Source organism: Oncorhynchus nerka, linkage group LG25 (assembly GCF_034236695.1).
Source record: "Oncorhynchus nerka isolate Pitt River linkage group LG25, Oner_Uvic_2.0, whole genome shotgun sequence".
In the NCBI taxonomy this organism is placed as follows: Eukaryota; Metazoa; Chordata; class Actinopteri; order Salmoniformes; family Salmonidae; genus Oncorhynchus; species Oncorhynchus nerka.
In genome coordinates this window covers 18,665,675-18,681,010 of record NC_088420.1, presented here as the reverse complement: position 1 = coordinate 18,681,010, position 15,336 = coordinate 18,665,675, and the positions used below count along the sequence as shown (strand labels likewise).

At 46.8% G+C, this 15,336-nt stretch overlaps 1 protein-coding gene across 3 annotated transcripts; it reads left to right on the top strand.

Moving 5' to 3' along the window:
- The first annotated feature begins 71 nt into the window (after nucleotides 1-71).
- Nucleotides 72-13,337, top strand: LOC115109124 (mediator of RNA polymerase II transcription subunit 16). Of its 3 annotated transcripts, none has more exons than XM_029633729.2 (16): nucleotides 72-173; nucleotides 513-746; nucleotides 959-1,063; nucleotides 1,218-1,387; nucleotides 1,873-2,154; nucleotides 2,433-2,582; nucleotides 2,743-2,848; nucleotides 3,130-3,285; nucleotides 3,646-3,866; nucleotides 4,253-4,459; nucleotides 4,759-4,969; nucleotides 5,241-5,374; nucleotides 5,915-6,107; nucleotides 11,786-12,002; nucleotides 12,584-12,667; nucleotides 12,927-13,337. In XM_029633729.2, the coding sequence occupies exons 2-16, from the start codon at nucleotides 605-607 to the stop codon at nucleotides 13,051-13,053; spliced, it is 2,505 nt and encodes an 834-aa protein (XP_029489589.1). In that variant the 5' UTR covers nucleotides 72-173; nucleotides 513-604; the 3' UTR covers nucleotides 13,054-13,337. The 3 variants fall into 3 exon arrangements, with proteins under 3 accessions (XP_029489589.1, XP_029489588.1, XP_064865705.1); XM_029633728.2 differs by having other exon boundaries at nucleotides 956-1,063; XM_065009633.1 differs by lacking the exon at nucleotides 72-173 and having other exon boundaries at nucleotides 198-746; nucleotides 956-1,063.
- Nucleotides 13,338-15,336: the final 1,999 nt, after the last annotated feature.

Genomic DNA, 15,336 nt, shown 5'->3' with positions numbered 1-15,336 from the left:
TAATATGCTAGATGAAACTTGTTATTCATTTTCGATGAAAGTGTACTCTACCAAATACATTTCTAACGTTTTTACAAAAGAATAAGGCTGCAGGCAACTGAAAATACGCCTAAATTCGCTTGTCAGGGGTCCTACCGCACCATCTTTGTATGTAACATTTTGTAGGATGAATGGTAGAGTAAATTTATTTATTTAACGTTAGAGATTTAAAATCTAACCCATTACCTCTATAAATAAGGCATTTAGCTATATTATTAGAAGTTCGTTTGATGTAGTTGCTTCATGATTTGGTTCTAACGTACTACATTATCATATTGCTAGCTAACGTTAGCTCTATAAACCTGCTAATGGAAGTAGCAGCTAATGCGTTTTAGCTAGCTGTACACATATATAACTACGTTGACTAACACAGTAGCTAACCTAACTAACATAGGTGACAGTGTTAGCTCGAAGAAGACTGATGCAAGTAACGTAAATTTGACATCGAATTCTGTGTCTTGTTTGTGATATAGCTGCAAAGTGCAATCAAGTACATGAAGGTGACTGAACATTTCTCTGATTGGACAAGGACACTTGCACAACCAGTGGAAAAGCATATGGTTGAATGATGGAGGTTGCCTATGTTTGTGAGTGGGAGAAGAGACCCAAGAGCAACCACTATCCTTCCATCCCACTGGTGTGTGCCTGGTCCTGCAGGAACCTCGTTGCCTTTACCACAGACCTAAAAAATGAGGAAGACGAGAAAGGTACACAAATGTGCTTGGTACTGATCTTGTGACCATTTTGTTGTGTGTAGCAAGAGCACAGTAGAAATGTGAAATGGAACAAATCGCATTTCCAGTATCAGGTTTGATCCCATATATCTGTATATAATTTTGCATATGTAAGTCAATGCCTCATAACTTGATTAGCAGAACATGCACTGCAGTGATCACAGTGATTTGCTTTATTTCAGAAGTCAGTCATATGGTCCACATCATTGACACAGAACACCCATGGGATGTGTACTCCATTAACTCTGGACATGGCGAGGTCATATCCTGTCTGGAGTGGGACCAATCAGGTGGGTCAACATAGTAACCACTAAAACTACTCTTAAAGGTGCAACTGCCCTATCAGTCCAAGTAGACTGATGTGGAACTCAGTACAATGCCAAGAAGTGTCCCTAGTGTATTGAGTTAAAATGTGTGTGAACCTATGACTACGTTCATTCATAGGTTCCAGGTTGCTGTCTGCTGATGGAGATGGGCAGATCAAGTGCTGGGCGATGGCAGATCACCTGGTGAACAGCTGGGAGAGTTCACTAGGGAGTGCAGAGGACGGAGACCCCATCATAGCTCTGTCCTGGCTGCACAATGGAGTTAAGCTGGCTCTGCATGTGGAGATGGTAATGGTCCACCAGCTTGTTCTCATCTTCACACAGTCTACCAGCTCTTCTTAACTGTCTGTGTGGACCTTATGATTTATTATCATGTCAGTATTTTATAGACCAGTTTAAAGCTCTTTTTTTATTTGACATTTTAGTCATACAGAGTGACTTACAGGAGCAACTAGGGTTAAGTGCCTTGCTCAAGGGCACATCAACAGAATTCTCATCTAGTCGGCTCAGGGATTCCAACCAGCAACCTTTCGGTTACTGGCCCAACGCTCTTAATCTCTAGTCTAAGCTACCTCTTGAGATAAGACAATACTGTATATGCCATTATTTGGCAGGGGGTGCTGTACACTGGCTGTGGAGCACTGCACACAACAGCATTTAACAAGCATATAACAATATATACTAGGACATATAACTGTAATTTGCCACTTCGTTTGTTGAAATGTGCCACACCCCACTCTCGCTCTACCTCTCCTCCAATCTTCCTCCCCCAGTCGGGCTCCACCAATTTCGGTGAGAAATTTTCACGGGTCAAGTTCTCACCGTCACTCACGCTGTTTGGGGGAAAGCCCATGGAGGGCTGGCTGGCAGTGACAGTGAGCGGCCTGGTCACCGTGTCCCTGCTGAAGCCCAACGGTCAGCTGCTCACAGCCAGCGAGAGCCTGTGTCGCCTTAGGGGCCGCGTAGCCCTGGCCGACATCGCCTTCACCGGCGGGGGTAACATTGTGGTGGCGGCCACGGATGGCAGCAGCTCATCACCTGTGCAGTTCTACAAGGTAGGTATTAGCTAGCGATGATATTACACAATTATTTTTGTTTTTCTTATCATTACTGGCTACCACAAGAAGTGCTAGCCAGTCGCCTTGTCTCAGAAAAGTCTATAAATAATACTGTTCAAATGCTAACGCTTTTTATTTTCTTGTAAAGAGCGTTTACCATCCGATAATGTGAAGTTTTACTCCAACATACGTTATTAAGTAGTGCTATTATTGCAATAATATCACTGACTTTTCGTGATTTTAAATTTCCGTTGTCGTCCCAACTCTACATCAAGGTGTGCGTGAGCGTGGTCAACGAGAAGTGTCGCATCGACACTGAGCTGCTGCCCTCGCTCTTCATGCGCTGCACCACGGACCCGGTCAGGAGAGACAAGTACCCGGCTGTCACACACCTCAAGTTCCTCACCAGGGAGAACTCGGAGCAGGTGAGAGAGACACTGTGAACACGTTGCTTTCCAAGTGTCCTTTATTTTGAATTCTTTCCAGCTTTATCACTTACCAGTATGCCAAATGTGCATTCAAACAGTGTAGTGTAGTGTTGTGTGTGTGTGTGTGGACTAAACCGCAATATGAATACTCTTTTAGGTGCTGCTGTGTGCCTCCAGTCAGATGGGCAGCATCGTGGAGTGCTGGTCATTGCGGAAGGAAGGCCTCCCTGTCAATAACATATTCCAACATCGTTCACCAGTAGGTAAGACAGAGAACGATAAACCAAGGAAGAGCACACTCAGCCCAATTATAAGTATTACTGTAGGTCACTTATAGGGGGCATCTCAATATTTTGAAGTTGTTTCCAATTGTTGTCCACTTTAAAGAACTAAACAGGTGACAGTAAATTCCCTTTTAGGCATCCTCCATTTTGTTTTCAGATCAATGCAGTTAAACGAAAGGAGACAATACATTATTCTACAATTGAGATGCCCCCATAAAGAGACACCCCTTACTCACCCTTTCCTCTCTCCATCCCCACAGTGGGCGAGAAACAGCCGACGATCCTGAAATGGCGCATCCTCTCGGCCACCAATGACCTGGACCGCGTGTCGGCCGTGGCTCTGCCAAAGCTGCCAATCTCCATCTCCAACACTGATCTAAAGGTGGCGTCGGACACCAAGTTCTGCCCAGGCCTCGGTATGTGCTTATGCCAAATAACCCGTCATTCCCCCTCCAGATCTACTATTGAGCACTCCAGGTGGCAGCATACACCTTTACAGAATGGTGGTTTGTAGCTCTATTAAACCTACCAAAGAAAGTGGTTCTATGCTCAAGAAACATGTTAGGGAAGTGGTACCTACCTGTGTGTCCCACACAATATAGTAGTAGTAACAACACAGTAACAACACATAATGCATAATGGCAAAGAAAGTGATGAATGTTATACACTTACTGTGTTGCCCCGGTCTGTGCTGCTGGGGTCATTCTCAATGCCTCCCTCTGGAGATCAATAAAGTCAATTCAATCGATGTGATTCTGTGTGGTGGTCCCTCCCAGGCCTGGCTCTAGCCTTCCACGACGGCAGTATCCAGATCCTCCACCGGCTGTCCCTTCACACCATGGGCGTGTTTTATGGATCCTCCTCGGGCTCCTCCCAGCGGCCCGGTGATGAGCCGGCCATAAAGCGACAGCGCCCCGGCGGCCCAACCGTCCACTTCAAGGCCCTGCAGTTCTCCTGGACCTCACTGGCCCTGGCCGGAGTGGACAACCACGGCAAGGTGAGAGTGTAGCAATGTGTTGAGATCCGTTGACTGTGATCTTACATGTCTCACAGTACGATATTAGCACCTCATCCCCCTTTTATAAAGATGAGAAGGCTACTCTGGATTTGAGGTTGTAAAGCTTAGATGGCTTAAGTTTTTGAAAAGGGAAAAATTGTCCCTTGAATACACACCCCAGCCATTGGTGTTAAATCTTACAGGAGTTTATGGTCTGCAGGCAATAATGTATGAAACAAATACAATAAATGTATCCTCTCTTACAACAGCAAGCTATCCATGTCCTTATTCATGACTTGTGTCTGTCCCCGACCATCCCTCAGATATGAACAATATTTGTATCCATATTTTTCATATCTCTCTTTTGGCTCTTCTTCCCTTCTCAGCTGCACATGATTCGCGTATCTCCATCCATGGGCCAGATGCTGGACATGAACACACTTCTGCGCCACCTGCTGTTCCTGCTGGAGTACTGCATGGTGACAGGCTACGACTGGTGGGACGTGCTGCTCCACGTGCAGCCTGGCATGGTCCATAACCTGGTGGAGAAGCTGCATGAGGAGTACATGAGACAGAACCAAGCCCTGCAGCAGGTAGGTGGACCATGATGAGCCAGAACTAAGCTCTGCAGCAGGTAGGTGGACCGGGATGAGCCAGAACCAAGCTCTGCAGCAGGTAGGTGGACCATGATGAGCCAGAACTAAGCTCTGCAGCAGGTAGGTGGACCGTGATGAGCCAGAACCAAGCTCTGCAGCAGGTAGGTGGGCCATGATGAGCAAGAACCAAGCTTTCAGTCAGACAGACTGAAATCTGTTGTAAACTAATTTGTGACAATAGATGGAAGTGTTTTTGTTTGTTTGTTTTTCTAATATCCAGTATCTGTGTGTGGAAGGTGCTCTCGACACGTATCGTGGCGGTTAAGGCCTCCCTCTGTAAGCTGTCATCGGCCACAGCTGCGCGAGCCTGCGACTTCCACGCCAAGCTCCTCCTCATCGCCATTAGCTCCACCCTCAAGTCCTTGCTGAGACCCCACGTCCTCAACACTCCAGACAAGAGCCCCGGGGACAGGCTGGCAGAGATATGTTCCAAAAACACTGACACTGGTAGGAGGACTAGCATCACTACCATTTATACCTGTATAATCAATGAATAGACGGATTCCACTTCTGACACCAATTTCACTTAACGTGAGGCTGAAAAAATGAATTATTGTCCGTTTTAACTGAACAGGACTTTTGTTATTGTTGAACAGACTAAAGGCTAAGGCTGCGTTGTTTGCCGTCCTATTAGCTTGCTAGTATCTACAGTGCGTGTCGTTTTTATTTGAAGACTTCAGTGATTCTGGTGAAGATTGACCTTCCACCCCCTCAATAGATATCGATAAGGTGATGATCAACCTGAAGACTGAGGAATTTGTGCTGGACGGCCCCCCTCTCCAGTCTCTGCAGCAGCTCATCCAATGGGTGGGAGACTTTGTGCTGTACCTGATGGCCAACCTACCCAATCAGGTGTTTTTTTTTATGAATCGAGCTACCAATGTAGGCCTTTCACAGAGCTACCAATGTAGGCCTTTCACAGAGCTACCAATGTAGGCCTTTCACAGAGCTACCAATGTAGGCCTTTCACAGAGCTACCAATGTAGGCCTTTCACAGAGCTACCAATGTAGGCCTTTCACAGAGCTACCAATGTAGGCCTTTCACAGAGCTACCAATGTAGGCCTTTCACAGAGCTATCAATGTAGGCCTTTCACAGAGCTATCAATGTAGGCCTTTCACAGAGCTACCAATGTAGGTCGCTCACAGAGCTACCAATGTAGGCCTTTCACAACATGCTGAAAAAGGGTGCATTGTTACACCAGAAACACTTTAAGATATGATATTGAAACAATGTAGTGTTCAATCAAATGTAGAGCTGGTGCTAGTAAAGTGTTCTTCTGTCTGTCTCTGTCCTTCTGTATGTAGAGCTGATGCTAGAATAGAGTGTTACTCTGTCTCTGTCTGTCTTTCTGTGCTATCTACCTCTTGTTTTAACCCTTGTCCTGTCTCAGGGCTCCGTCGTGCGTCCCGGCTTTGGTTTTCTGCGCGACGGTTGGTCCCTGGGTATGCTGCGGGAGATGATGGTGATGATCCGCATCTGGGGCCTTCTGAAGCCTGGCTGCTTGCCCATCTACACGGCCACCTCGGACAACCAGGACAGCATGTCGCTGCTCTTCCGCCTGCTCACCAAGCTCTGGCTCTGCTGTAAGGATGAGGAGAACATGTGTATCTGTGGACTATATATTATGTGTATGTAGCTATGTGGGGTTAAATGTGCCAGAGATGCCTTAAGTTATCAAATCAAATCAAATTTATTTATATAGCCCTTCGTACATCAGCTGATATCTCAAAGTGCTGTACAGAAACCCAGCCTAAAACCCCAAACAGCAAACAATGCAGGTGTAAAAGCACGGTGGCTAGGAAAAACTCCCTAGAAAGGCCAAAACCTAGGAAGAAACCTAGAGAGGAACCAGGCTATGTGGGGTGGCCAGTCCTCTTCTGGCTGTGCCGGGTAGAGATTATAACAGAACATGACCAAGATGTTCAAATGTTCATAAATGACCAGCATGGTCGAATAATAATAAGGCAGAACAGTTGAAACTGGAGCAGCAGCACAGTCAGGTGGACTGGGGACAGCAAGGAGTCATCATGTCAGGTAGTCCTGGGGCACGGTCCAAGGGCTCAGGTCCTCCGAGAGAGAGAAAGAAAGAGAGAATTAGAGAGAGCATATGTGGGGTGGCCAGTCCTCTTCTGGCTGTGCCGGGTGGAGATTATAACAGAACGTGGCCAAGATGTTCAAATGTTCATAAATGACCAGCATGGTTGAATAATAGTAAGGCAGAACAGTTGAAACTGGAGCAGCAGCATGGCCAGGTGGACTGGGGACAGCAAGGAGTCATCATGTCAGGTAGTCCTGGGACATGGTCCTAGGGCCCAGGCCAGTTGAAACTGGAGCAGCAGCATGGCCAGGTGGACTGGGGACAGCAAGGAGTCATCATGTCAGGTAGTCCTGGGGCATGGTCCTAGGGCTCAGGTCCTCCGAGAGAGAAAAGAAAGAGAGAAGGAGATAATTAGAGAACGCACACTTAGATTCACACAGGACACCGAATAGGACAGGAGAAGTACTCCAGATATAACAAACTGACCCTAGCCCCCCGACACATAAACTAATGCAGCATAAATACTGGAGGCTGAGACAGGAGGGGTCAGGAGACACTGTGGCCCCATCCGAGGACACCCCGGACAGGGCCAAACAGGAAGGATATAACCCCACCCACTTTGCCAAAGCACAGCCCCACACCACTAGAGGGATATCTTCAACCACCAACTTACCATCCTGAGACAAGGCCGAGTATAGCCCACAAAGATCTCCGCCACGGCACAACCCAAGGGGGCGCCAACCCAGACAGGCCGACCACAACAGTGAATCAACCCACCCAGGTGACGCACCCCCAGGGACGGCATGAGAGAGCCCCAGTAAGCCAGTGACTCAGCCCCGTAACAGGGTAGAGGCAGAGAATCCCAGTGGAAAGAGGGGAATCGGCCAGGCAGAGACAGCAAGGGCGGTTCGTTGCTCCAGAGCCTTTCCGTTCACCTTCCCACTCCTGGGCCAGACTACACTCAATCATATGACCCACTGAAGAGATGAGTCTTCAGTAAAGACTTAAAGGTTGAGACCGAGTTTGCGTCTCTGACATGGGTAGGCAGACCGTTCCATAAAAATGGAGCTCTATAGGAGAAAGCCCTGCCTCCAGCTGTTTGCTTAGAAATTCTAGGGACAATTAGGAGGCCTGCGTCTTGTGACCGTAGCGTACGTGTAGGTATGTACGGCAGGACCAAATCAGAGAGATAGGTAGGAGCAAGCCCATGTAATGCTTTGTAGGTTAGCAGTAAAACCTTGAAATCAGCCCTTGCTTTGACAGGAAGCCAGTGTAGAGAGGCTAGCACTGGAGTAATATGATCAAATTTTTGGTTCTAGTCAGGATTCTAGCAGCCGTATTCAGCACTAACTGAAGTTTATTTAGTGCTTTATCCGGGTAGCCGGAAAATAGAGCATTGCAGTAGTCTAACCTAGAAGTGACAAAAGCATGGATTAATTTTTCTGCATCATTTTTGGACAGAAAGTTTCTGATTTTTGCAATGTTACGTAGATGGAAAAAAGCTGTCCTCGAAATGGTCTTGATATGTTCTTCAAAAGAGAGATCAGGGTCAGAGTAACGCCGAGGTCCTTCACAGTTTTATTTGAGACGACTGTACAACCATTAAGATTCATTGTCAGATTCAACAGAAGATCTCTTTGTTTCTTGGGACCTAGAACAAGCATCTCTGTTTTGTCCGAGTTTAATAGTAGAAAGTTTGCAGCCATCCACTTCCTTATGTCTGAAACACATGCTTCTAGCGAGGGCAATTTTGGGGCTTCACCATGTTTCATTGAAATGTACAGCTGTGTGTCATCCGCATAGCAGTGAAAGTTTACATTATGTTTTCGAATAACATCCCCAAGAGGTAAAATATATAGTGAAAACAATAGTGGTCCTAAAACAGAACCTTGAGGAACACCGAAATTTACAGTTGATTTGTCAGAGGACAAACCATTCACAGAGACAAACTGATATCTTTCCGACAGATAAGATCTAAACCAGGCCAGAACATGTCCGTGTAGACCAATTTGGGTTTCCAATCTCTCCAAAAGAATGTGGTGATCGATGGTATCAAAAGCAGCACTAAGGTCTAGGAGCACGAGGACAGATGCAGAGCCTCGGTCCGTTGCCATTAAAATGTCATTTACCACCTTCACAAGTGCCGTCTCAGTGCTATGATGGGGTCTAAAACCAGACTGAAGCATTTCGTATACATTGTTTGTCTTCAGGAAGGCAGTGAGTTGCTGCGCAACAGCCTTCTCTAAAATTTTTGAGAGGAATGGAAGATTCGATATAGGCCGATAGTTTTTTATATTTTCTGGGTCAAGGTTTGGCTTTTTCAAGAGAGGCTTTATTACTGCCACTTTTAGTGAGTTTGGTACACATCCAGTGGATAGAGAGCCGTTTATTATGTTCAACATAGGAGGGCCAAGCACAGGAAGCAGCTCTTTCAGTAGTTTAGTTGGAATAGGGTCCAGTATGCAGCTTGAAGGTTTAGAGGCCATGATTATTTTCATCATTGTGTCAAGAGATATAGTACTAAAAGACTTGAGCGTCTCTCTTGATCCTAGGTCCTGGCAGAGTTGTGCAGACTCAGGACAACTGAGGTTTGGAGGAGTACGCAGGTTTAAAGAGAAGTCCGTAATTTGCTTTCTAATAATCATAATCTTTTCCTCAAAGAAGTTCATGAATTTATCACTGCTAAAGTGAAAGTCATCCTCTCTTGGGGAATGCTGCTTTTAGTTAGCTTTGCGACAGTATCAAAAAGGAATTTGTTCGGATTGTTCTTATTTTCCTCAATTAAGTTAGAAAAATAGGATGATCGAGCAGCAGTAAGGGCTCTTCGGTACTGCACGGTACCGTCCTTCCAAGCTAGTCGGAAGACTTCCAGTTTGGTGTGGCGCCATTTCCGTTCCAATTTTCTGGAAGCTTGCTTCAGAGCTCGGGTATTTTCTGTGTACCAGGGAGCTAGTTTCTTATGAGACATTTTTTTAGTTTTTAGGGGTGCAACTGCATCTAGGGTATTGCGCAAGGTTAAATTGAGATACTCAGTTAGGTGGTTAACGGATTTTTGTCCTCTGGCGTCCTTGGGTAGGCAGAGGGAGTCTGGAAGGGCATCAAGGAATCTTTGTGTTGTCTGTGAATTTATAGCACGACTTTTGATGTTCCTTGGTTGGGGTCTGAGCAGATTATTTGTTGCAATTGCAAACGTAATAAAATGGTGGTCCGATAGTCCAGGATTATGAGGAAAAACATTAAGATCCACAACATTTATTCCATGGGACAAAACTAGGTCCAGCGTATGACTGTGACAGTGAGTGGGTCCAGAGACATGTTGGACAAAACCCACTGAGTCGATGATGGCTCCGAAAGCCTTTTGGAGTGGGTCTGTGGACTTTTCCATGTGAATATTAAAGTCACCAAAGATTAGAATATTATCTGCAATGACTACAAGGTCCGATAGGAATTCAGGGAACTCAGTGAGAAACGCTGTATATGGCCCAGGAGGCCTGTAAACAGTAGCTATAAAAAGTGATTGAGTAGGCTGCATAGATTTCATGACTAGAAGCTCAAAAGACGAAAACGTCATTTTTTTTTTTGTAAATTGAAATTTGCTATCGTAAATGTTAGCAACACCTCCGCCTTTGCGGGATGCACGGGGGATATGGTCACTAGTGTAGCCAGGAGGTGAGGCCTCATTTAACACAGTAAATTCATCAGGCTTAAGCCATGTTTCAGTCAGGCCAATCACATCAAGATTATGATCAGTGATTAGTTCATTGACTATAATTGCCTTTGAAGTAAGGGAGGTATCCCTATTTTGAGAAGTGAGGTATCATGATCTCTTTCAGTAATGACAGGAATGGAGGTGGTCTTTATCCTAGTGAGATTGCTAAGGCGAACACCGCCATGTTTAGTTTTGCCCAACCTAGGTCGAGGCACAGACACGGTCTCAATGGTGATAGCTGAGCTGACTACACTGACTATGCTAGTGGCAGACTCCACTATGCTGGCAGGCTGGCTAATAGCCTGCTGCCTGGCCTGCACCCTATTTCATTGTGGAGCTAGAGGAGTTAGAGCCCTGTCTATGTTGGTAGATAAGATGAGAGCACCCCTCCAGCTAGGATGGAGTCCGTCACTCCTCAGCAGGTCAGGCTTGGTCCTGTTTGTGGGTGAGTCCCAGAAAGAGGGCCAATTATCTACAAATTCTATCTTTTGGGAGGGGCAGAAAACAGTTTTCAACCAGCGATTGAGTTGTGAGACTCTGCTGTAGAGCTCATCACTCCCCTAACTGGGAGGGGCCAGAGACAATTACTCGATGCCGACACATCTTTCTAGCTGATATGCACGCAGAAGCTATGTTGCGCTTGGTGATCTCTGACTGTTTCATCCTAACATCGTTGGTGCCGACGTGGATAACAATATCTCTATACTCTCTACACTCGCCAGTTTTAGCTTTAGCCAGCACCATCTTTAGATTAGCCTTAACGTCGGTAGCCCTGCCCCGGGTAAACAGTGTATGATCGCTGGATGATTCGCTTTAAGTCTAATACTGCGGGTAATGGAGTCGCCAATGACTAGAGTTTTCAATTTGTCAGAGCTAATGGTGGGAAGCTTCGGCGTCTCAGACCCCGTAACGGGAGGAGTAGAGACCAGAGAAGGCTCGGCCTCTGACACCGACCCGCTGCTTAATGGGGAAAACCGGTTGAAAGTTTCTGTCGGCTGAATGAGCGACACCGGTTGAGCGTTCCTACAGCATTTCCTTCCAGAAACCGTGAGAAAATTGTCCGGCTGCGGGGACTGTGCCAGGGGATTTATACTACTATCTGTACTTACTGGTGGCACAGACGCTGTTTCATCCTTTCCTACACTAAAATTACCCTTGCCTAACGATTGCGTCTGAAGCTGGGCTTGCAGTACAGCTATCCTCGCCGTAAGGCGAGCACAGCGGCTGCAATTAGAAGGCATCATGTTAATGTTACTACTTAGCTTCGGCTGTTGGAGGTCCTGACGAATCGTGTCCAGATAAAGCGTCCGGAGTGAAAAAGTTGAGGAAAAAATAAATAAATATATGAACGGTAATTAAAAAGTTATAACAGTGTCATCGGTCTGTGTCTGTCTGTATATGAGTCTACTCTGTCCATTCTTCTGTCAATGTGTCTATGCATCTGTTTAGACCTTACGGCCATCAATCTGTCTCTGTATGTGAACCTGGCCTTCACCCATGTATCCCCCTTCCAGCTCGGGACGAGGGCCACCCCCAGGAGCCAGATGAGCCGCTGATAGACGAATGCTGCCTGCTGCCCAGCCAGCTGCTGGTGCCCAGCATGGACTGGCTGCCCGTCAACGACGGCATCATCTGCAAGCTGCAGGGCAAGCACCCGCTGCGGCTTCAGTTTGGCAAGCCCTACAGCCTGCCGGGTCTCAACTCCACACCGCAGGTGGAGGTCTTCTCCAGGTAAGAGTGCTTCAGTTTGGCAAGCCCTACAGCCTGCCGGGTCTCAACTCCACACCCCAGGTGGAGGTCTTCTCCAGGTAAGAGTGCTTCAGTTTGGCAAGCCCTACAGCCTGCCGGGTCTCAACTCCACACCCCAGGTGGAGGTCTTCTCCAGGTAAGAGTGCTTCAGTTTGGCAAGCCCTACAGCCTGACGGGTCTCAACTGCACACCCCAGGTGGAGGTCTTCTCCAGGTAAGAGTGCTTCAGTTTGGCAAGCCCTACAGCCTGCCGGGTCTCAACTCCACACCCCAGGTGGAGGTCTTCTCCAGGTAAGAGTGAGGCCTCAGGAGAGGGCTAGATGGTATTCAGGAGAAAAGGTGTTTCTGACACCTGGTAGGCTCTTTAGGGTTAGAAGTAGGTGTAGTGCTCTTGGCATTTAGCCCACTCTTGGCATTTGGCCCACATGGCACTCAGTTGTCCTTTTGACATCTGTTTGTAGTAAATGTGCTTCTGCTTAATATTGCTAATATTTCAGTCAAAGCTCAGGTGAAGCCTTCCTGACAGATGCCATTGGTCAATATATTCATTGTGTGTGTATCTAGGAGCCCGGGGGTCCAGAGGATGGATCATCTACGTTGTCTCTACATGGGAGTCTGCCCCACAGAGGACAGCAAAGCCTGTACCAGGTCAGACACCACACCACTTCCTCTATGACCCACTCCCCAACACTTCCTGCTTTTCCTTCATTTTTATATCACTCTACCGCTTTACGTTTTCATTATTTTTAAGAACCTTTTTTTTTGTCCAAGTAACAATTTTCCTGGTGTTGCTTTTTCAGTCTGACCATGCCTGTGTTGACATTCACTCTCTCTCTGCCTACCTTTCTTTTGGTGGCTTTCCACCTTTTTTATTTCGCTCTCTCTTTCTCTCCCTCCCCCATCTCAGGTGTGGCTGTGTGACTATGCTCCGCTCGCCTAACAAGACCAACGCCATGAAGCAGTGGGAGCAGCGCTGGATCAAGAACTGCCTTTGCGGAGGCCTCTGGAGAAGGATCCCCTCCACACTGTCCTGAGATCTGTCCTGAGACCATTATCACCGCAAACCCTGACCTCAGGTCAGCCTTTGGACACTAGCCTGCATGACACTGCTGCCTCTTAGCAGATCTCTTTGGGGGACAGATGAAGTACTGGATATCCATAGGGTTGTATTTCAAAGATCGCTGTTTGGAGAGGCGGTGATCATGCCGTCATTGGGGTTAAATGTGCCAGAGATACCTGTAAATAGGAACCACGTGTTTTTTATGTCTCTTTATATTCAAACCTGTGTCAAGAAAATAAACCTTATTTGGTGACCTTATGGTTGAGCGGTGTGGCTTTTCTCTTCAAATCCTATTTGAGATCTGGACACGTTTGCTCCTATTTTCATGTAAATATTGCATTTATGTCAATGGGAGATGATAATTAGGATTGGCCCTTGGTGGATGATTGTTTGTTTCGATGTAGTTAGAATGTGGCGACTAGACTATTGTCTACTGTGCATAGAGCCTAACCTGGCTTTAGTCTTGTCATGTGCACCAGGGATTAGACGAAGGAACTAGGAATAATAAGCAATACTATTCACGTTAAGTGAAATATGGGTGATATTTGATAAATGCATCTCAAGGCTAGAAGCATCAGAACCCCTAGAAAGGTAGTTGTAACCTTGGATATGACTGGGCAAAGTGTTAAGATTAGGAGAGACATCTGTTTTATAATACACAAGAACACAGCAAGAATGTCTGATTGTGTAAGGGTCTTGTCTAAAGGACTGTCCTTTGCCCCCACATACTCAACTAATTCATTCATTACAAAGATTGACCTATTTTGTTTCTACAGCAATCTACATCTGAAGGCCTGGTACAAGCAAAACATCTCCAACTACAGAAACCAGTGTTTCAGGTCAGGCAGTTGGTATCTTCAAAAACAACTTCCACCTTTTGTTGCATTGTCCAGAATGCCACACTAAATACATTTACAAAGAAGGTGAATTTTGATGTGGAGAATCTGTTTAAGGGTCAAATGGACTCCAACCAAACACGACGTAACCTTTCTAAGACAGAGAGGCATACATTTGAATCATTGTCCAAAAATGGACGGATTGTGGTTTAACTAAGCAGACCAAGGTGGCGCTACACTGAAATGAAAGGGATCCTCACAGAAGCTAAGGAGAATAACTACATTTCAGACAATGAGTTCAAATTGATTTTCAATGACAGTATGGCTTCTTTTTATCTTCCAGAAGTCCACAAGAATCCTGAAAACCACCTTGGCAGACCGGTCATTAGTGTTAATGAAAGTTTGACAGAACCCATCTCCAAGTACATTGATTACTTTATTAGGCTGGGAGTGATGGCGGGAAACATTTACATTTGACATTTAAGTCATTTAGCAGACGCTCTTATCCAGAGCGACTTACAAATTGGTGCATTCACCTTATGACATCCAGTGGAGCAGCCACTTTACAATAGTGCATCTAAATCTTTTAAGGGGGGTGAGAAGGATTACTTTATCCTATCCTAGGTATTCCTTAAAGAGGTGGGGTTTCAGGTGTCTCCGGAAGGTGGTGATTGACTCCGCTGTCCTGGCGTCGTGAGGGAGTTTGTTCCACCATTGGGGGGCCAGAGCAGCGAACAGTTTTGACTGGGCTGAGCGGGAACTGGACTTCCTCAGTGGTAGGGAGGCGAGCAGGCCAGAGGTGGATGAACGCAGTGCCCTTGTTTGGGTGTAGGGCCTGATCAGAGCCTGGAGGTACTGAGGTGCCGTTCCCCTCACAGCTCCGTAGGCAAGCACCATGGTCTTGTAGCGGATGTGAGCTTCAACTGGAAGCCAGTGGAGAGAGCGGAGGAGCGGGGTGACGTGAGAGAACTTGGGAAGGTTGAACACCAGACGGGCTGCGGCGTTCTGGATGAGTTGTAGGGGTTTAATGGCACAGGCAGGGAGCCCAGCCAACAGCGAGTTGCAGTAATCCAGACGGGAGATGACAAGTGCCTGGATTAGGACCTGCGCCGCTTCCTGTGTGAGGCAGGGTCGTACTCTGCGGATGTTGTAGAGCATGAACCTACAGGAACGGGCCACCGCCTTGATGTTAGTTGAGAACGACAGGGTGTTGTCCAGGATCACGCCAAGGTTCTTAGCGCTCTGGGAGGAGGACACAGTGGAGTTGTCAACCGTGATGGCGAGATCATGGAACGGGCAGTCCTTCCCCGGGAGGAAGAGCAGCTCCGTCTTGCCGAGGTTCAGCTTGAGGTGGTGATCCGTCATCCACACTGATATGTCTGCCAGACATGCAGAGATGCGATTCGCCACCTGGTCATCAG